We start from the raw sequence: 20,945 nt of genomic DNA, 5'->3' as shown, positions 1-20,945 counted from the left end.
TCCCAACCGCTCGAGGATGGGGTCACCATCTTCAGCAAGTCCTCTCTTCATAAGGTTTCTCTCATCTGAGCCTGTCTTAAGCAGTGGACCCTGGCTGAAGGAGGTCCCTGCACCGGGCAGCGGACAGTCCTTTCCATGCTAGGGGAGGGACCGGCAGCCTCGAGGTAACATTAAGGAGCCTAACCAAGACGCATGTCTCCACCAGGGGTTCCCCTCTACCTGCCTCCCCATGGATATTTCCAAATATCCAGGCCTCTCCTTTAGCAGGGGGCTGGATCTGCACTCCGGGGCACCACAGAATCTCTGCTTGAGATTCTCTCTCTCCCTCTCCTTCTGTCCTTCCCCTACTCGCAGGGGCGCACGAGCTCGCTCTCTCTAATAAATAAATAAAATCTTTAAAAAAAAAAAAAAAAAAACAATTTACTCTACCAGCTGCAGGTCACCAGGGAAAAAATACCTGAGAATAAAAAATTCTCAGGGCCATGTACTCTGATTATGACTCTAAGACCAGAATTCCAGAAATGATGAAAACTTAAAAGTGCAATGCTCAGGGCATGGTCAAGTTCCATAAAGAATAAGCCTCCCGGTGTACAATGGCATTCCTTTCTCCTCCCAGGCTGGGTATTTGAATGTAAACCAACAGAAGCTCCAAGGTTATATCCAGGTTGTAACTACAGCTCATGACCAACACACACGAAACTTACAATTCTTCGGCTTCCAGACATAACAACTTAAGAGCTGTGAGTAACCTCCAAGATGGTCCATCCCATCCAAATGTCAAATTTCTAAAGCATAAAAACAAATAACACACCTGTCATTTCAGTACTTCATGACACCATGGCAAATGACTGAAGAGCTAAACATTTTCTGAAGGGGCTAAACATTATGTAACTTGTGTCTTGGTCACAAAGGCAAAAGAGCAAAGTAAAAAAGAGAAAAGAAAAGCAAAAACTTTTTTTTTTTAAAGATTTTATTTATTTATTCATTAGAGACAGAGAGAGGCAGAGGGAGAAGCAGGCTCCCAAGGAGCAGGGAGCCCGATGCGGGACTCGATCCCAGGACCTTATCCCAGGACCCTGAGATCATGACCTGAGCCGAAGGCAGACGCCTAGCCATCTGAGCCACCCAGGCGCCCGAAGAAAAGCAAATACTTAAAAATAAAGTCAGAGTAAAAAAAAAAAAAATTCTGTTTAAAAAAAAAAAAAATGTAAAAGGGGCACCCGGGTGTCTCAGTCGGTTAAGCGTCTGCCTTCGGCTCAGGTCATGATCCCAGGGTCCTGGGATCAAGTCCCGAGACGGGCTCCCTGATCAGCAGGGAATCTGCTTCTCCCTCTCCCCTGCTCGTGCTCTCTCTCTCTCGCTCAAATAAATAAGTCTTTTATTTTAAAAAGGGGGTAAAAAACTACTTCCCATTTAATTTCGGTAAGGAGCTGAATCTGGTTGAGGAAGCCAGAGGAAGAGGGCCGGTGCCACAGGTCCTAGTGCGATGAAAGATGAAGAAGCAGAGTTCCCCTGGGCACCAAACAAAGGCTAGCCACCACAGCCAGACTGCCTCACACTGCTGCTGGACCACGTAAAACTTGATTTTATTTACAGAAGAAATTCTGAAAGAGAGAGCTTCCACTTGGCGTGGAATCACCTCGCCACCACCCCAGCCCTGCGCCCTAAGCACGTGCACCCTGTTGCTGGTAACTGAGGACCAGCCTGGCCTACAGGAGCCCAGTGCATCCCACTGACCATGTGCTGGAGCCAAACACTGGGCTACCACTCAGTATAAATAGGGCTTTCTTTTAGTACAATGATACTTCAAGTTTGTATCTTATGTCCCCAAGTAAGTTTCTTGAAAAGCATCTTACACTCCTTGCGTGCCCCACATCAAGCACAATTTACTACACATAGTAAATGCTCAATAAATACCTACCTGTCAACAAGTCAGGAGGTAGCTCGTACCTACAGAAACACTACCTCAATTTCCTCATCAAAGTTTCCTGAAGGAATAATTTTAAGAGACAGAGAAATCACTTACTCTATAAAATCATGATCCTTCAAAATGGAAATCTTCTTGTTCATCTGTTTATCTGTTGATGGAAGGTATTTAACAAGTATATCTACAAAAAAAAGAAAAAGAAAGAAATTTAGGGTGTCATCACACAAAAGTGTGAACCCTCTAAAATTACCGTCCCTTCCACCAACAATCAAGACATGTGTAAACAGTTTTATCTAATTCACACCAAAAAGCTCCAGTGAGTCCAATTCAATGAGATCTTTAGTTAGCCCCTGAAAAGCTACAGAATTCCAGGGCAGGGGAGAAAACATCCACAACCTCAACACACAAAACCTGGTAATTAAGACAGTGGCAGTATGCGGGAAGTTACACCCACCAAAAGTATAGGAGCTGTACAAACATGAGGAATTGTTTCTAACAGTAAGTTTTCAAAAGCCAGAATTCAAAACTGGGTATTAGTGATTACAATCATAAGCAATTCAAAGTGAACATGTAAAAATTAACAAAGCTTTTTGGGGTAGCAGAGTAATGACTGATTTTTCTACTTTTAAAATTTCTTTTTTATATTTCTACGTTTTGGTTTTTTAAGTGTAAAAATAACTAAAATGTAGATTTTGTTCAAACTGCTTGCAAATCAGTATTTCATGGTCATCAATATTATTCTGATAACAGGAGGCTAATCTCAAAGCTAGTTTTCTAAGAGACCTGGTAAGGCCCAGTTTTTGTTTTTTAATTTCTATTTTGAGAAATAACATTATTATTCTGCCCATAGGATGGAGTAGTTTCACCTTGAACAAGTTTCTATTTCCACTACAATTTATATTAAAACTACCCCAAATTATATACTCGGTAAATCTCTGGCCATATTTCTTCATGGCCTACAAAACTAGTTCTCTGCTGCTTCAGGAGAAAGGGGAAAGAAACATTTTTCTATGCACCGTTATTAATATTTGGAATTTCCACAGCATAAATTTAATAGCTAAATTGTTTTTTTAAAATAGTAATACCGATGATGGCTAATTAGTAGGCCACAGAAAAACATAAATGAAATCAGTATTTCATCATGGTATTAAACCCCCAAAACAAGGACTATTTAATAGATTTATCCCTGTCACTAGTACAGCGCCTCACACAGTAGGTGCTTAAATTAACATTTTTAATTTTTTCTTCTCTAATCTATCCTGTTTAGTGACAGTGACAATGTCTCAGTTCAAAAATTTCCATTTCTTCCCATCTTTTTAATATTATATTCTTTCCCTTAGTGGGTCTTCCTTTTTTCTGTCTGACCTAATGCAACAAAACTTTTCTCACTTCTTCCTTTCCTCAGTACTGACCGGAGCCTTGTTTCTCACTTCAACACTCAAAGTACATGGTCAGTGAGTGTCTTCCCCTATCTAGGGGAAAATAAATGATACACATTTTAAGGTTTTGCCATTTTTTAAAACTTAAAAAAACCACATCCCCAGATGGGGATAACAAAAAGAACTGTATCTTCTTAGTAAGAACAAAGTTGGTTCCAACCTTCTGAGACATGAACACAAGCGTGAGGATTCTGGACGGAAATGAATCCGTATTCCAGGAGCAGCCGCTGGTTATCATGAGGGCCATAGCAGATGAACACCTGTTCATGTTTCCTGCAGCCTGAAGCCGTTCTAATTTCGTAACAGTGAGTTTCCTCATTAAATGCTGCTTTTACCTAGGAAGGAAAATTGTTACAGTTTTTTTTTAAAGCCAAGCATAAAACTGAAAATACTAAGTTTACTGTATTACAGTCAGATGCAGCTTTCAAACACCCATCACAATGTGAATTTAACCACATGTGGGAAAATGCCAGCCCTGCACTTGGGGCTCTTGTGTGCCTCCACGTCCCCGCTCAGTGAGGGAGGGGGTCCTGCCCAAGGGCTCTCAGGATGGCCAAACGCAGGACTCCTGAAAATGGACAGGTATGCCGGAGAGCAGTTCACTAGTCACATATACAGCCTAGAGGGAAAGGACACCCCAGGCATGCAGGGGCTGCTAACAGGAGGCTAATCTCAAAGCGAGCTGTGTGACCAGCAGGGGCCACGGGAAGCAGGCTTAGGAGTAACAGGAAGTGACCCCCTGGCGCCCGCAGGGAGATGTGAGTGCTCATGTGAAGAGGCAGGCAGGGAGGGGAAACCGTCAGGCTGAGGGCCAGGCAGGGTGCGGCTAGTCCAGCTGATGGGGCCTTTCCCTCTGGGTGGGGGGCATATCCAGGGAGAGCAGAGGAACTCACAGTCAGGCCCCTGGGGTCCTGTGATGCCCAAAGATGTCAAAGGAGCACATGAATTTCAGGTCTCACAATACACAGCCTTTGAGCAGCAGGATATTGGCTGACACAATCATATGGATTTTGTGACAATTCTGTTAACAGGTAACAGAGGAAAGGACCAAGATGACCCACCTGCCCTCCACACTAAGGCGTGGGTACAAGGTCTGAGGCCACCACACTACACAGTAAACCCCAATGAGGACAAGGATAAGGAACGGGGCTGAAATCCCCAGCTTGCAGCATCAACAGATTAGGGCCATGGTCTTGAGTTAAAGGCCAAAAGCCAGCTGTAATACGCTTTAGACCAAGGGTCAGCAATCTTTTTCCATAAAGGGCCGGTGAGCAAGTATTTTAGGCTCTGCCAGAGCCCTGGGCCACATGCCTACAGGCTGTAGTTTGTGGGGCCCCTACGATCACCGTCAAATCACTGGCTTGGAGCACAACTGCACTAACAGCCCAATAAAGACAAAGCCACCAAAGGGAGGACTGGCTCGGTCCCTGTGCCCAGCACCCTATCTCAGGCACGCTCCCAACATTACTTCATCACCATCAGTCACACAAATGGCCATCTAACCTCCATCTCCTTTGCTGAATACCATCAGAAATGCATCTTTCTACAACAGTACAAGCAGACAGGCAAGGAGACTGCCTCCGCCTGAGAAAAGCACAGTATGGGTCTCCCTACGCTCGCCTCACACCAGCACGGGGGCTAGCCAGGTGCCGCCAATCTTCTCCAGGTGGGGTGCAGTATGAAGAGAACCACACGAGCAAGGGCCCAGCCAGTGCACCTGTAATTGGACCCTGAACGGGTTACAGGTGAGCCAACATAGGGACACCTTTGCCCTCAAAGCCAGGCACCTACCCTACCATGCCTACACATATAATCGTCTCCTTTATGTGCCAAAGGGGAAAAGGGCTGGAGATGAGATCTAGGACTATCTCCCAAAGAGGGACTCTTTAATATTTCCTAGACTCCTTCTCCCTACAAATATTCACCCAGTCCGTAAGGGTTTACCAAGTGCCTACTACATGCCTGGCCCTGCACTGGGTTACAGGGAGAAATAACGCACAGTCCCCATCCTTACACAGCTCAGAGAGGGAGAGAGCAAGTCAACTGGGGATCACAGCAAAGATAAACGCTGACAGCGACAGCACCAGGTGTCAAAGGGAATGGGACAGGGAAGCAATCTGGACTTCATTCCCCATACTGGAGGAGGAAAGAGGACTCTGCACCAAAGCTGGGGGATGGAGGGAGTGCTGCTGGTCAAGGCCATTCAGGGGACATAGCACTGAGCTCTACTGGCCTGGAGAGCAGAGCGGGAAAACACGGGGAGGGGATGCCAGAAAGGAAAGGGGGGCTGGGCGAAAAGACAGGAAAATACCTGGTGGCAGGTAGGTTTACCTGAAGCCAGCAACACCTCACTCTATAGTTTCAAAGTCAGGTTCTACATGTCAGAGTCCTTCCTATCAAAACAGAACATGTGTACCCTTGTTGACTTCTCACCTGGACATGTGGGCTATGATTGAGCAGATCCAGGTACGGGGCGAGCGCGCAGGTGTTCGGCTCTGCGGACAAGCATTGCCTCTGCCTGTGCTCCACGTACACAGCCCTGGTGTTGACCGTGCACCAAGCCCACAGGAGGGCACTGTAGCTAAAGATGCTCTCAACAGCCTCAGAAAACAGAGGCTGCAGGGAAGAGACAAAGTCTCTGGAGGAAGAAAAGAACTCCTGCACGCGGGCTCTCTGCTCTTCAGCCTTTGCCTTCAAAGGTTTGGGCAACAGGTTCACCACTTCTGGTTCCAAACATACAGGGCAGGTGTAGGCCTTCGGTAAAATCTCCAGGTAAGGCTTCCAGAGAGACTGGTCCCCAGCATGCTTTTCTGAAACTAAAAAGGTGCACAGAGCCAGCAGAGGAGATGGAGGAGGCTGCCACCTTTTAAAAAATACAAGCCGGATTAAAAGAATTACTTTTATTTAAAATATGGAATAAGCCAGAGATACAGATCTCCTAGTGGTTTGTTCTGCTCCCAGAGGGGCTGTGGCCAAACTGTCCTTGCACTCCCGCGTTTACTCCGTGCACCCAAGAGAGGGTTTTGCTTCCTCAAGACTTTCCTCTCCAGAGCGCATCCCGATGTAAATGCCCTAAACAAGTCACACTAAAGAGTGACAAGGACTGTCTCACTAACCCAAGTACCACCTTTGCTTGCAAGAGAGTCCTTTTTATAAACAATCTCTTTGCTTCCAACTTGGTTCTCCAGTTTTAAAGCTTCTGCTCCAAGTTTACTTATTTCACTTGGATAAGGGTATCAAACTTGGTGGGGGGAAAAAACTGGCGGAAAGAACCTAAACCTGCCCCACCCAATACAGTAACCACTGGGTACACGTAGTTATTTCAGTTTTAGTTATTCAAAATTAAATAATATTTAAAATTCAATTCCTCAGTCATGTAGGCCACATTTCAAGCGTTCAATAGGCATACGTAGCTAACAGCTACCATACTGGATAAAGCAGAGTGAAACATTTCTATTCCTGCAAAAAGTTCTACTGTATGACTCTAACCTAGACAGAAAACTGAATCAGCTTATTATATATTTGATACAGTTCTAAAGTTTTAGTTCCTAAATTTACCCACTCTATTACAAACTATACACTGCAGTATCTAATGTTGCATGAATGTATTTAGAAAAGTTTTCATTAATCCCTCAAAGTCCAGATTCCTATATTACCAAATATCCTACTCAAAATTTCAGAATGATACAGAAAATGTTAATACAAAGAACATCCCTGCTTCTACTCAGATACATTTGCCCTCATAAAAACATGCCAAGGAGGTTAAAAGTCCAGAACTTAGACCCTGAGTTAAGAAACAATACAATCTTACAACCCTCATAATTTAGAAACCCCTTCTGCTAAGGATCCCACTCACTCTGTCCTCAGAAAGTCCCCCAGAACAAAGGCCCACTATAACAAAAGCCAGAAAATAGTTCTCTCCTATTTTGGCCTCCTCTCTTCTATGCTAAACAAAACTACATAATGTCATAATGTCAACAGCTCTTCGTAGTTGAAGGAGAATTCAAGTAAATACAGTAAGGGTGAAAATAAGGGTAACATCTGTGGAGACCTACTATGATGGAGAACAGGCTAGGAGGAGTCAACGCACTCAGAATGATTGACATCTATTCTCCCACTTTATCTTCATTTTCTAGTAAGTGATAGATCAGGATTCAAACCCACATCCCAGGCAGCCTATTAAAACCCTTAAAAATGCAGCTTAAAATGAATTAAGAACAAACTCAAGCACAGAGTAAACCTTCTGAATCATTTCAAATATGTATGAGGTATACAAAGGGGCTGGTCCTAACGAACTCTGCCTTAGAGGACATTATCTGCCAATGCTGTAGACTTTATAAGACAAGCGCTTGCACCAGACGAGCATGTACACGTTCACTTACTTAGCAATGTACGCCCCTAAGTAGCTTCTAATCACTGTGTCCGTGGTGAGCAGGCAACTCTCAGGCAACGAAATAATCATCTGTCCCTCCTTACCAAAAAGAAAGTGAAGTTTAGAACACCCATGTTTTGAGAAGGACCGTGTACTTGAGTCCACAATCGTCCACTAAGAACCCAGGATAACCCAACCACAGACACCAAAGAGCCCACCAACAGTGTGGCTCCCAAGCCCCTGAGTTGGCGGTTGCGGGCAAGTCTGCTCCAAGAACAAGTACTACAAGCCCAACAAGAATTAAAGGCTAATTATGTGACTAACATCCACTAGCAGTCAACCCTTCATCAGAAAAGAATGTGGAAACACTCTTGACAAATCATATCACTCCTTCACTTTCTTACACCAGGAAATAGTGCTATGGGAAGCAGGCAGAAACCACTCAAAACAACTCTTATCTGGTGAAATCCATGTGTCCAGCGACTATTCCCAGCAAAGGCCTACTCTCCATATAACCTGTGCCAACTAGACTAAGAAAAGGGCAGCCCAGCCAGCACATGGGTCTCATTTTACAGAAGTATAGTTTTCAGTTCCTCCCACTGAGATAGAAACATAGAAGAAAAATTAAGATGTCAAGTCACAGACACCAGAAACAAATAAAGCATTAAGAAGCCTGATGTTAATTAAGATCTTGGATTTCATTATAACTGGCATCTAAGTTGGTTAAAAATCTCAGCCAAATATCTGGGTTCAATTTCTGGTTTCCTCATCTGTAAATCAAGATCAAGTTGGACAATCACTATAGTCCCTTCCTGCTCCAACAACCCGCAATTTTCTGATTTTAAAAAAGCCACTTAATAAAATGTTCTGTATCCTGACTAGAGTAAATCTCTTCATCTTCAACACTTACCAAACTGGATGCTTAAAATCTGTGCATTTCACTATGCGTAAAATATGTCCCAATTTTCAAAAAGCTTAACCAAAGGTCATATTTGAAAGCAGATGTGAAGCAACTGCCAATTATCATTTCATAATCTAAACAAAGACTACCTACATTTACTGCCATACACATGAGAAGTATATTTCCCCTCCCAAAATAGTCAGAACACAATTACATATTCCCTCAAAAAATAAAAATATTGTACAATGTGACTTGTACTTAATATTTTTGAACTGTACACTTAAAAATGGCTGAGATGATAAATTTTGTCATACATATTTTACAATTAAGAAGTTTTAAATAAAAAAATAAAAGTGGCATAAGAGAATTACAACATTAAAAAGTACCATTCTTTAGGCTAAATGTGTATTTACATAGATGGATTTTAAAATTAAGGAACTAGGGGCGCCTGGGTGGCTCAGTTGGTTAAGCGACTGCCTTCAGCTCAGGTCATGATCCTGGAGTCCCGGGATCGAGTCCCGCATCGGGCTCCCTGCTCGGCAGGGAGTCTGCTTCTCCCTCTGACCCTCCTCCCTCTCATGCTCTCTGTCTCTCATTCTCTCTCTCTCTCAAATAAATAAATAAAATCTTTTAAAAAAATAAAAAATAAAAATAAATAAAATAAAATAAAATTAAGGAACTAAAAATAAGGAATTTCTTTTTTTTTTTTTTTAAAGATTTTATTTATTTATTTGACAGAGAGAGCCACACAGCAAGAGAGGGAATACAAGCAGGGGGAATGGGAGGGGAGAAGCAGGATTCCCGCGGAGCAGTGAGCCCGATGCGGGGCTCGATCCCAGGACCCTGGGACCATGACCTGAGCCGAAGGCAGACGCTTAACGACTGAGCCACCCAGGCGCCCCAAGGAATTAATTTCTAGCTTCACAGAAAATTGTGCATTAGATATCCTTTAAATAGCATAGAAAGAACTAAAATGGACCTTGGAGATCATCTATGTCATGTACCTCCTCGTTTTCCAGGTGAGAAAACAAGCCGGGGGGTCCCACCACCAGCTGAAGGCAATCCTGGGACAGGCTCCGAAGCTCTGCCCGCTGCCTGCCCAGGCTTAGGCTCACTCAGGCTTATACTTAGCGTACCCAGCATACGCTCTCAGATGAGAACCGCTCCCTCCCCTGGCACATTTAAAATATGGTCTGCTTTATACAATTTGCTGTGGCAGAGATGGCTAGCTGCCAAACCAACATGCCTTCTCTCCTCCTGCCGTTAATGCAATCCTACCGGGAGGTCACTGTGCCAGGAAAGGACACGTCTCACCTCCCTCACAGCCAGCTGGGGCTGTGTACCTCGTCCATGGCAGATGTGACAGGCCTGGAATTTTCTTAAAAGAAGGAGACCTGCCCTTCCTCACCCCCTTGTTCCATCTTGCTGCTCAAGCTCCAGGAGCTATTCCCTGGACCTGAGGGTGTGGGGCTTCCTCTAGGATGTGGACAGAGAGCTGGGAGGAGTCTGGGCCTCAAACGGCCATGGGATCACCACACCAGCCCAGGTCTGCCCAGCCAGGCTTGTTTACTTGAGAGCAAAATAAACTTCTGCTGTTACTTTGGGTCTGTCTCCTCTATGCAGCAAACTTAAAGCTAACTGACACAATTGTATTCAAACCTATCATTAGGTAAAAAATGGCTGTGTATCTGAAATATTTTTAATTCACTTGATTTGAACCACAAAAGCAAAACAGCAAAATCTGCATTAGGTTTCAAGGATAAGAGAAATTCTCACCTGCAGGGATGTTTTGCTCATCAGCCCTCTTCCTGTACCTAAGACACAAAGAAGAAAAAAAGGGTAAATCCTACAATATCCAAAAAAAGAAAAAACAAAAAAACCTATGGTATCTTCAAGATCTTAAGGATATCATTTTGAAAAAAAGATGCAATTTGAACTGGGGCGCCTGCGTAGCTCAGTCAGTTAAGCATCCGACTCTTGGTCTCAGCTCAGGTCATGATTTCATGGGTCGTGGGATTGAGTCCCACGTCAGGCTCTGTGCTCAGCGGGGAGTCTGCTTGAAGATCCTCTCCCTCTGCACTCCCCCCACCCCTGGCCTGCTGGTGCTCTCTCTCTTTTTTTTTTTTTTTTTAGATTTTATTTGACAGAGAGACAGCCAGAGAGGGAACACAAGCAGGCGGAGTGGGAGAGAGAGAAGCAGGCTTCCCACAGAGCAGGGAGCCCGATGCGGGGCTTGATCCCAGGACCCTGGGAACATGACCTGAGCCAAAGGCAGATGCTCAACAACTGAGCCACCCAGGTGCCCACAAATAAATCTTTTTTTTTTTTAAAGATTTTATTTATTTATTCATGAGAGAGAGAGAGAGAGGCAGAGGCAGAGGGAGAAGCAGGCTCCCCGCGGAGCAGGGAGCCCGATGCGGGACTCAATCCCAGGACCCTGGGATCGTGACCTGAGCTGAAGGCAGACGCTTAACCGACTGAGCCACCCAGGCATCCCACAAATAAATCTTTTTAAAAAATGCAATTGAACCTCAAAATTACACAAAGCTGAAGCCGGGTATCTCTCTCATTCTTTGACTCTCAGGGGAAAGAGAGGATCAAGAAGCTGTTCTAGAAAATGTCCTGACCTCCTTTTGGGTTTATAACCCTTGAAGAGCAGAGTCAAGACCTAAAGATCATCGACTTTATACAGATCTGCTACTGGGTATCTTACAGGACCCTTCAAGCTGGACCCGCTCCCCTGGGGCCTCGCAGTTGTGCTGGGGGCTGACTCCCAATGCCCACCCAACCTGCGAGGCTGGACCCTCAAGCCACTTTTACCCACTACCGGAGCCAGGTTTCCCAATGATGATCTTGAGACCTCTGACTGGCTGACCAATAAACCCACTCAGCTCCCACAAAGCCTAAAGACTATACCCTCCCCTCCCTGACCAGGAAAGCCATTAGACTCTCCTTGACTGGGTGAGCTCAACAGGGGAGATCCAGGACCAGCCCCTGCCCATGAGCCAAGGCCTCGGCCAGAGCAGTCACAGCAAGTAACTTCACCAGCTGCACTGTCAACATCACTACTGCCCAGAAATTTACCCTTCTAAGCCCAAGGCTCCTTCCCTGTAACAGTCAGCAGCTTTTCCAGCAGGCCTAGGTACCCTATGACCTATAATTATTATATGGGGTACAGAATATTCATCTTTTCAAATTCATAGGTCTTGATCTTTTTCTTTTTCTCTCAACTAGGAGGGAATATAATTCAGCAAAGGTCAGCCCTGCAGGACTATGGGGAGTTCCTAGTTCATGGAGGGAACTCCTGCCTTGATCCTGGATCAGGTGTCTGGCAAGTCTGATTTGATGAGTCCTAACTCATCCATCAACCCAGAAGCATACTGTCTGTTCAGACACATGGTTTTGGTTTCAAAAACTTATTTAATTTCTTCCATGTGTCCCATAGCAGAGTTAATCATCCCTGTGGGCCAGAACCCTTCCTGGAACCAACTACTAATGGAAGGATTTTTTTTTTTTCCTATGGGGTCATCCTTTAAAAGACCCATGTGCTAAGTTAAGTGGAAATTTCTCTTCAAATACATATATGAGCAGAACACGGCATATGGAATAAATCTGGAAGATACTTTACCTGAACTTCTACAACATAATGTTCAGTATCAGAACACATCACAGTAACCTGCATTTACTAAGGCAAGGCAGGAAGTGGCCCTTAGGATCTTTTTATAAAAGGAAAGCTTATTACAGACTTCCCTGCACCTGAAAAGTTCTATCATAAATCCACCGGGGGGGCGCCTGGGTGGCTCAGTAGTTAGGCGTCTGCCTTCCGCTCGGGTCATGATCCCAGGGTCCTGGGATCGAGCCCCACATCGGGCTCCCTGCTCCGCGGGAAGCCTGCTTCTCCCTCTCCCACTTCCCCTGCTTGTGTTCCCTCTCTCGCTATGTTTCTCTGTATCAAATAAATAAATAAAATCTTTAAAAAATTTTTAAAAATAAAAATAAATACATAAATCCACCTGGGAGACCCAGATTTGGCCAGTGCTTTTGGTGGCAAAAGCAAATACTGGGATCAATCCCCAAAGCATAAATCAGGTGAGAGTCTAAAGACTGAATCCTACTTGCAACTTAGGAATCTTGCCTTGCCCCTCCACAAACTAAGATTAATTCCCCAGAATTTTGTACATTTGACAGACTCCCATAAACGTTCCCTCCTATCAGAATAAGAGCTAAAGGTATATAAAGCATTTAAGGAAGATATGTTGAAATCCCAACCCACAACGTAATGGCCTTAGGACTTGGGGACGTTTGGTAAGTGATTAGGTCACAAGGATAGAGCCCTCATGAATGGGATTCAGTGCCTACCACAGCACTAAGAAGCCAGAAATCTTGTCCAGCTCCCAACCCTCTGTGAGGACCCAACTATAAGATGGCAATTTGCAAACCTGCAATCAGTCCTCCCCAGACCCTGAATCTGCCCACACCATGAACTTGGCCTTCCCAGCCCCCAACTGTGAGGAAGAAATTGGTCAAGTCACCCAGTCTATGGTAATTTGTTATAGCAGCCAAAACTGACTAAGACAGAAGGCTCCTTCCCCCCAGAACTGTAAGTAGTGGGCTATGATCATTACCAAACCATTTTGCTTTAGCTCCTCTGTGACCATGAATCTGGAGGCCCAGAAAGAGCTGTTCCATTAAAAATGGCTAACTCTTCACTGCTCCACATTATAGACAGATTATTTCTTTTCAGGCATTCCACTTAAACATATCCCAATCCCTGCTTGATCATTTTAATCCTATCCTTCTTAAGGCAAAGTGACCCCTGAGGCATAGATCAGCCAAAGGCACAAGTCCACTCCTGACACTATTTTCTCTAGACCATCTTGTGAAGAACTCCATCCAGTAAAATCTAAGAGAGTGGCTTTTCCTGTTTCTGTGCTTCTTGACACAATAAACAGAAAGTTAAACATTCTGTTAGAGGGTGACAAAAATAGTTTACCATCTTAAATAGGAGCAACCCTAACAGGTAATGGCTCAGAGCAAGGATTTTAGCCCAATGTCATCATGATGTGTAGGGAACAACTTTACACACATCATCTCATTCAACCAAGGCCACATGTGGTAAATCATTTACCTTGATTTTGTATAAGGAAGTTAATTTGCTCAAAGTTAAATTACCTAATGGGTATTTAATCATTTCAGTGTCCAAAAGGAGCACTCAGAGGCATACGATTTAATTTTCTGTAAAAGGTCTGTGCCTGCCCTGTGATGTAGAACTTCAAGGCCCTGACTGCACAACTGTGTCTCTACTACAGCAGACCTGGAATCCTTTTGAAGAGCATCTTGGTCCTCCCCATGGTGACCTCAAGCCCACTTCTGGACAGAACTGGGTGGTGCTGAATGCATGCACACACCCAGAGTAAGCTGCCAACTTCAGTAAGAGAATGTTCCAGAAGAAAATGCTAACCCAAACTCCATGACAAGCTCAATTCCAGACAATTTTGTTAATCTACCTCTGCTTAGGTGACTGTTGAAGCTAGGGCCACACAGAGAGCTCCTCTTCTAACACCTGGGGAGCATAGCCACAAACCGGCTGAGGGAGCAGTATCTGCTGAAGCCTCCCTAAGGACACCTCTCCTCCAGCCACACCACCAGAGAATAAGCACCTCCTTCCCTTAGAAAACTCTTGACTCACCTGAGCTATGGGATAATCCCATCAGCCTGCATGGTTTGAAATATCCCTTAAAACCACTATGAGTATGGGCGCCTGGGTGGCTCAGTTGGTTAAGCGACTGCCTTCGGCTCAGGTCATGATCCTGGAGTCCCAGGATCGAGTCCCACATCGGGCTCCCTGCTCGGCGGGGAGTCTGCTTCTCCCTCTGACCCTCCCCCCTCTCATGTGCTTGCTCTCTCTCACTCAAATAAATAAATAAATAAATAAATCTTTAAAAAAAAAAAAAAAAAACACTGAGTATGATGATAAGGACACCGGTCACATTACATAAATGTCTTCCCTATGAAGACCCAATGAAGACATTTCCCTCAGGTCTAAGTTCCAGGAATACCTGCACTTCTGCTGAGTAAACAACTTAGTTTTGTTTAGCTTTGTTTATAGAATACAAAGGTTCAGGTAACTGATCATCTAAATTGGCTGGCTGTTGGAAAGATAAGTCAAATTTGTGGCTGACCTCTGACAGGTATACAACAAGATTTTAGAATCATGGTTTCCATGTATTATCCTTATCCCTGCCTTCATCTTATTTTTCTATTCTCACTTCCCTTTTTTAATTTTTAATATTATTTTACCATTTTGGAATTTCTCTCCAAGAGCTACTTCAATTTATTTTTAGAACAAAGGATAAATAAATGTTGTAGCTACAAAGTAGGAAGTCTGACACACAATGTGTTCCCAGAGAATACAGCCCACCTTCAAGAACTACCCCTGCTTTCCCATCACCTGGGCCCACATGTCTCATGTGAGCAAAGTCCTGAGAGTTGATTTGATGCCAGACCTTACCTGGAAAACAAGCAGGTATTAAGTTTGTATCTTCAAACTTCCTGTCTTTCAGCCACTTCTTAAGCTCTATAAATTCAGGCTTATAGCTCTCATTCACTAATCAAGAGAAGAAAGAAAAAATGGGAATTAAAATCACTACATAATCAGAGCACCATTTATAAAAAATAACTGTCTCAAGGGCACATAGGTGTCTCAGTCAGTTAGGCATCTGACTCTTAATTTCGGCTCAGGTCATGATCTCAGGGTCGTGAGATTGAGCCCCACATCAGGCTCCACGCTGGGTATGGAGCCTGCTGAAGATTCTCTCTCTCCCTCTCTCTCTGCCCCTCCCCCGACCCCACTCAAGCTATCTCAAAAAAAATAAAATAATGAATAAATAAATAAAAACTGTCTCAAACAGGTGGTCATATCATAAAAGAGAATAAATAATACCTAAATAATGTAAACTAAAAGAGAAAAACCATATGATCATCTCAAAGATGCAGGAGAAGCATTTGATAAAATCTAATAATCATTCCTGATAAATAATGCCAACAAGCAAGGATAGAAGAGAATTTCCTCTACCTGATAATGACTACCTAACAAAAAAACCTACAGCTGACATAATGACGAAAAACTGAGTGCTTTCCCAAGATCAGGAACAAGACAAGGAACAAGACACTTCCAGTCAACATTGTACTAGTGGTTCTAGCCAATATAAATGAAAGAAAAATAAATAAAAGGCATCAATTATGGGTTGAATTGTGTACCCCCAAAATTCTATATTGAAGTCCTAACCCCCAGAACCTCAGAATATGACCTTATTCAGAGATAGGGGTCTCTATAGAAGTAATCAAGTTAAAATGTAGTCATTAGGGTGGCCCCTATTCCAATACTATAATGACTAGTGTCATTATAAAAAGGAAAAATCTGGACATAGGCATGCGTAGAGGAAGATGATAGAAGAAACACAGGGGGAAGACAGCCATCTACAAGCCAAAGAGAGAGACCTGGAACAGATGTTTTCGTCACAGCCCTGGGAAGAAACCAATCCTGCTGACACCTTGATTTTGGACTTCTAGCCTCCAGAACTATGAAGAAGGGAAATTTACAGCTGTAAAGGCCTATATGAAAAAAGAAGACCCAATTAAAAAAAATAGGCAAAGAAAAAATAAATTAAATAAAATAAAAAATAAAAATAAAAAACAGCCAAAGGACTTGAAGAGACATTTCTCCAATGATGGTATACAAATGGTTAATAAGTATATTTTACAAAGTTCAACCTTATTAATCACTAGAGAAATGCAAATCAAAACTACAATGTGTATCACCCGGTATCCATTAGGATGGCTACTATCAAATAAATAAATAAATAAATAAATAAATAAATAAATAAAAATAAAAAGTATTGGTAAACATGTGGAAAAACTGGAACTCTTGAGCAGTGTTGGTGGGAATGTAAAATGGTACAGCTGCTGTGGAAAACAGCACGGTGATTCCTCAAAAAATTAAAAATAGAATTGACCCAGCAATTCCAATTCTGGATATATATCCAGAATAGATAGCAGGATCTCAAAGAGATACTTGCCCATGTTCATAGCAGCATTACTCAAAAATGGCCAAGAGGTAGGAAAAAAACTAAATATCTATCAACCAATAGATGGATAAGGAAAGTGTGGCATATATACAATGGAATATTATTCAGTCTTAACTAGGAAGGAAATTCTGACACATGCTACAGCATAGATGAATCTTGAAGGCATTATGCTAAGTGAAATAAGCCAGTCACAAAAAGACAAATACTGTATGATTCCATGTATATAATCTATGTAGAACAGTCAAATTCACTGAAACAGAAGATAGAATGGTACCCACTAGGAGCCAGGGAAAAAAGGGGAATGAGGAGTTCCTATTTAATGGATATAGAATCCCAGTTCTGCAAGATGAAAAGAGTTCTGGAGATTTGCTGGACAACAATGTGAATGTACTTAACACTACTGGACTACACTTAAAAATGGTTACAATGGTAAATTTTACGTTATGTGTGTTTTACCACAATTAAAACAAAAAATTTTTTAAAAGATCTCAAGTCAATAACCTGAATAAATGGAGAAATATACCTTCTTTATGGGTTGGCAGATTCTCCCCAAAGGGATCTATAGATTCAATATGATCCAAATCAAAATTCAAGCAGAATTTTTTGCCAAAAAAAAATGACAAAATGATTCTAAAATCCATATGGAAATACACCTTGAAATACTGATTTCAAAACTTATTATAAAGCTACAGTAACCAAGATTATGTAACACTGTCATCAGGACTAACAAAGAAATCAATGAAACAGAATAGAAAGTCCAAAAACAGACCCAGACATATATGAATAGTTGATTTTTTACAAAGGTGCAAAAGCAATTCAATGAAAAAAAGGATAGTTTTTTCAATAAATGTTGCTGGAACAATTGGACGTACCTAAGCAAAAAAAAAAAAAAAAAGAACGTAGTCCTATCTTGTACAATATATAAAGTTAATTCAAAATTATTCACAGACTTAAATATAAAATCTAAAACTATAAAACTGCTAGAAGAAAACATAGTAGAAAATCTCTGCAACCTTGGGTTATGCAAATTTCTTAGGTACAACACCAAAAGGAAGATCCTTAAAACAACAAATTGATAAACAAGATTTTACCAAAATTTTAAAGTTCTGTTCTTCAAAAGAAAGACACTGTTAAGGGCATGAAAAGAAAAACCACAGAATGATTAAATATTTGCAAAACACCTATCTGATAAAAGACTTGTATCCACAATATCTAAAGAACTCTCAGTAGTCAAGAAAAAGTCAAGAAAAATAAAACAACAGACATTTTTCCAAAGAAAGCACACAGATGGCCAACAGACACATGAAAAGATGCTCAACATCACTCATCACCAGGGAAATACAAATCAAAACCACAATGAGATGTCACCTCACACCTGTCAGAATCAAAAATAAGAAACAACAAGTGTTGGTGAGGACATGGAGAAAAAGAAATCCTTGTGCACTGTTGGTGGGAATGCAAACTGGCGCAGCGCTGTGGAACATGGTATGGAGTTTCTTAAAAAAATTAAAAATAGAACTACCCTATGATCCAGTAATTCCACTACTGGGTATTTACCCAAAGAATACAAAAATACTAATTCCAAAAGATAGCTACACCCCTATGTTTACTGCAGCATTATTTAGAATAACCAAGATATGAATGCTACTCAAGTGTTCATTGAGAGATGACGGATTTTTACTCAGCCAAAAAAAGAATGAAATCTTGCCATTTACAACAACATGGATGGATCCAGAAGGTATAATGCTAAGTGAAATAAGTCAGTCAGAGAAAGATAAATACCCTATGATTTCACTCATATATGGAATTTAAGAAACAAATGAACAAAGAAAAAAAGAGATAAATTAAAAAACAAACTCTCAAATTCAGAGAACAATGGTTGCCAGAGGTGAAGTGGGTGGGGGGATGGGTGAAAGACGTGAAGGGGACGGAGAGTATATTTATCCTGATGAGCACTGAGTAATGTATACTATATTCTACACCTGAAACTAAGATAACACTGTATGTTAATTATACTGGAATTTTAAAAATTAAATGTCATAAATAAATAATTAGCGTTTTCAGCTCAAAAAATAATAAAAGAATAAAGGTGCAAAAAAATACATAGAAGGGAATTTATACTAAGATAGTGCAGTAAAAAACCAATGTGTAGTAATCAACAGCCACCACAAGTACAAACAAGAGCCAGCAAGAAGATGTAATGGAAACTAATGTCGGGACGCCTGGGTGGCTCAGTCAGTTAAGCATCTGCTTTCAGCTCAGGTCATGATCTCAGGGTCCTGGGATCGAGTCCTGCACCTGGCTCCTTGCTCAGTGGGGAGCCTGCTTCTCCCTCTGTCTGCCACTCCCCCTGCTTGTCCTCTCTCTCTCTGACAAATAAATACATAAAATCTTTAAAAAAATAAAATCTTAAAAAAAATTTTTTTTTTAAAGTAATGCCTTACTATAACCACAATACAAAATTTTAAAAAGAAAAAGAAAACCAGCTAATAAAAAACATGGGCAAAAGATCTACACAGTCAACCAAAGAATGCTTATATAAATGGCAAATAAGCACACCAGTCATTAGGAAAATACAAATCAAAACCACAATAAGATAGTACCGTTAGGATGGCTATAATCAAAAAGACAATAGGAAGTGTTGGCAAAAATGTGGAGCAAATGGAATTCTCATAAACTGCTGGAAGAAATGTGAAATTACACAACCACTCTAAAAAACAGTTTGGCAGTTTCTTTAAAAGCTAAACCTACACCCACCATATGATCCAGTCTTTCTACTCCTAGGTATTTACCCAAGAAAAAAGAAATCACGTGTCCATGCAAAGACTTGTACACAAATGTTCATAACAGCTTTATTTCTAACAGTCAAAAAAAAATGAAAACAACCCAAATGTACATCAACAGGATAAACAAATCATGGAATATATTCAGCAATTAAAAAACAATGAACTATTGATACACACAATTATCTCAAAATAACTATGCTAAGTAAAAAAAGCCAAATACTATATGTTATTATAATATCATATACTATGTGATCATATAAAACTATAAAATGCAAATAAATCAACAGGGATGCAAAGCAGATCAGTGGTGGCCTGGATGGGGGGGGGGGTACAGTTAAAGAGGGGCAAAAGAAAAGGATTACAAGGGGAAACAAGGAAACTTCTTGAGATGGGTGGATATGTTCATTATCTTGATTGTGGTGAGTTTCCTATGTGAACATATATGTCAAAATCTATCAAATTATACACTTTAATATTGACATTCATGTATGTCAATTATACCTCAATAAAACTTTTTTAAAAACATGATTAAAAAAACTAAGATCCAAGATATAAGCCTTCCAAAATATGCCACCATAAATCAGAGAACAAGATTTTACAGTAACAGCATTTAATCAGTGAGCGTTTAATGAGCAACTCCTATACACACAGCACTGTGTTAACCACAGTGGGGAATGTCCAACATGTTCTTCAACTTCAAAAGTTGACAACTTAGTTGGGAAATAAGACTTCCATAAGAAACAACTAAAAAACCATAGCTCCTTAAGAATAACACCCAATAAGCATCATAACAAAGGGTGGTGTTAGTGAAAACTGAAAGTGACATTACCAAAAGTATAAGATCTCAGCTCAGTCTTAAAGGTTGGAGAAAAACTGAATAAGCAGAGAGAAGGAAAACAGGTGTTCTAGACTGAAGGATTATGAGGAATGGCAGAGGTAGACATGTGTGGGGTGTGCCCAGGGAGCGGCATGGAGAGAACATACTTCTGGTACAGGAGTGGCAGGATGGAGCCCACAGATATCATGCAAAAGGGAATGAAAATCCATGAAAAAGGCAACATATGAGTAGTTCCTTAGGAGTTAGACTCACAGCAACAAATGAAATAACAAGCAGGGAAGAAAAACAAGGTGTAGGTAAACCAGCGAAGAGTCACCTGAAATCATCTTCCAAGAGTAAACAGAGGGTAAAGCTAACCTAAGAAAAACTAGACGACATTTAGTAGGACATTGACCAGAGAGAGCAAAGAAGGAAATATTAAAAAGACTGCTCCAGATGGTGCAGACAGGCTTGGGGTCAACTAGGAGTTTTAGTAATTTTTCTGACAGGCTTGGGGTCAACTCGGAGGTGTTTTATTAATTTTTATCAAAAATAACAACTGCATTTACGTAGTACTTTCCAGTTGGCCAAGCACTTCCACATGCAATGTCTTGTT

The 20,945-nt window shown here is 41.7% G+C and overlaps 1 protein-coding gene across 8 annotated transcripts in view; it reads right to left on the bottom strand.

Annotated features, from left to right (window-relative positions):
- The window catches only part of SETD4 (SET domain containing 4), a 178,133-nt gene that overhangs the window by 154,408 nt on the left and 2,780 nt on the right, over positions 1–20,945 (bottom strand). For 7 of the 8 annotated variants that reach the window (XM_064579083.1, XM_064579062.1, XM_064579065.1 and 4 more), the window contains exons 3-10: positions 16,140–16,253; positions 15,151–15,246; positions 10,416–10,453; positions 7,749–7,837; positions 5,800–6,229; positions 3,527–3,701; positions 2,027–2,108; positions 705–785 (exon numbers count right to left, since the gene is read on the bottom strand). In XM_064579083.1, coding sequence (XP_064435153.1) covers positions 705–785; positions 2,027–2,108; positions 3,527–3,701; positions 5,800–6,229; positions 7,749–7,837; positions 10,416–10,453; positions 15,151–15,246; positions 16,140–16,253 — 1,105 coding nt within the window. The remainder of the gene's footprint in view (positions 1–704; positions 786–2,026; positions 2,109–3,526; positions 3,702–5,799; positions 6,230–7,748; positions 7,838–10,415; positions 10,454–15,150; positions 15,247–16,139; positions 16,254–20,945) is intronic. The other variant, XM_064579091.1, reaches the window with a different exon arrangement.

This window comes from Mirounga angustirostris, unplaced genomic scaffold (assembly GCF_029215605.1).
Source record: "Mirounga angustirostris isolate CCGP_5_RB_7025 unplaced genomic scaffold, mMirAng1.0.hap1 SCAF_1, whole genome shotgun sequence".
NCBI classification, from domain to species: Eukaryota; Metazoa; Chordata; class Mammalia; order Carnivora; family Phocidae; genus Mirounga; species Mirounga angustirostris.
The sequence above is the reverse complement of the archived record's forward strand: the minus strand, read 5'-3'. Positions and strand labels throughout refer to the sequence as shown.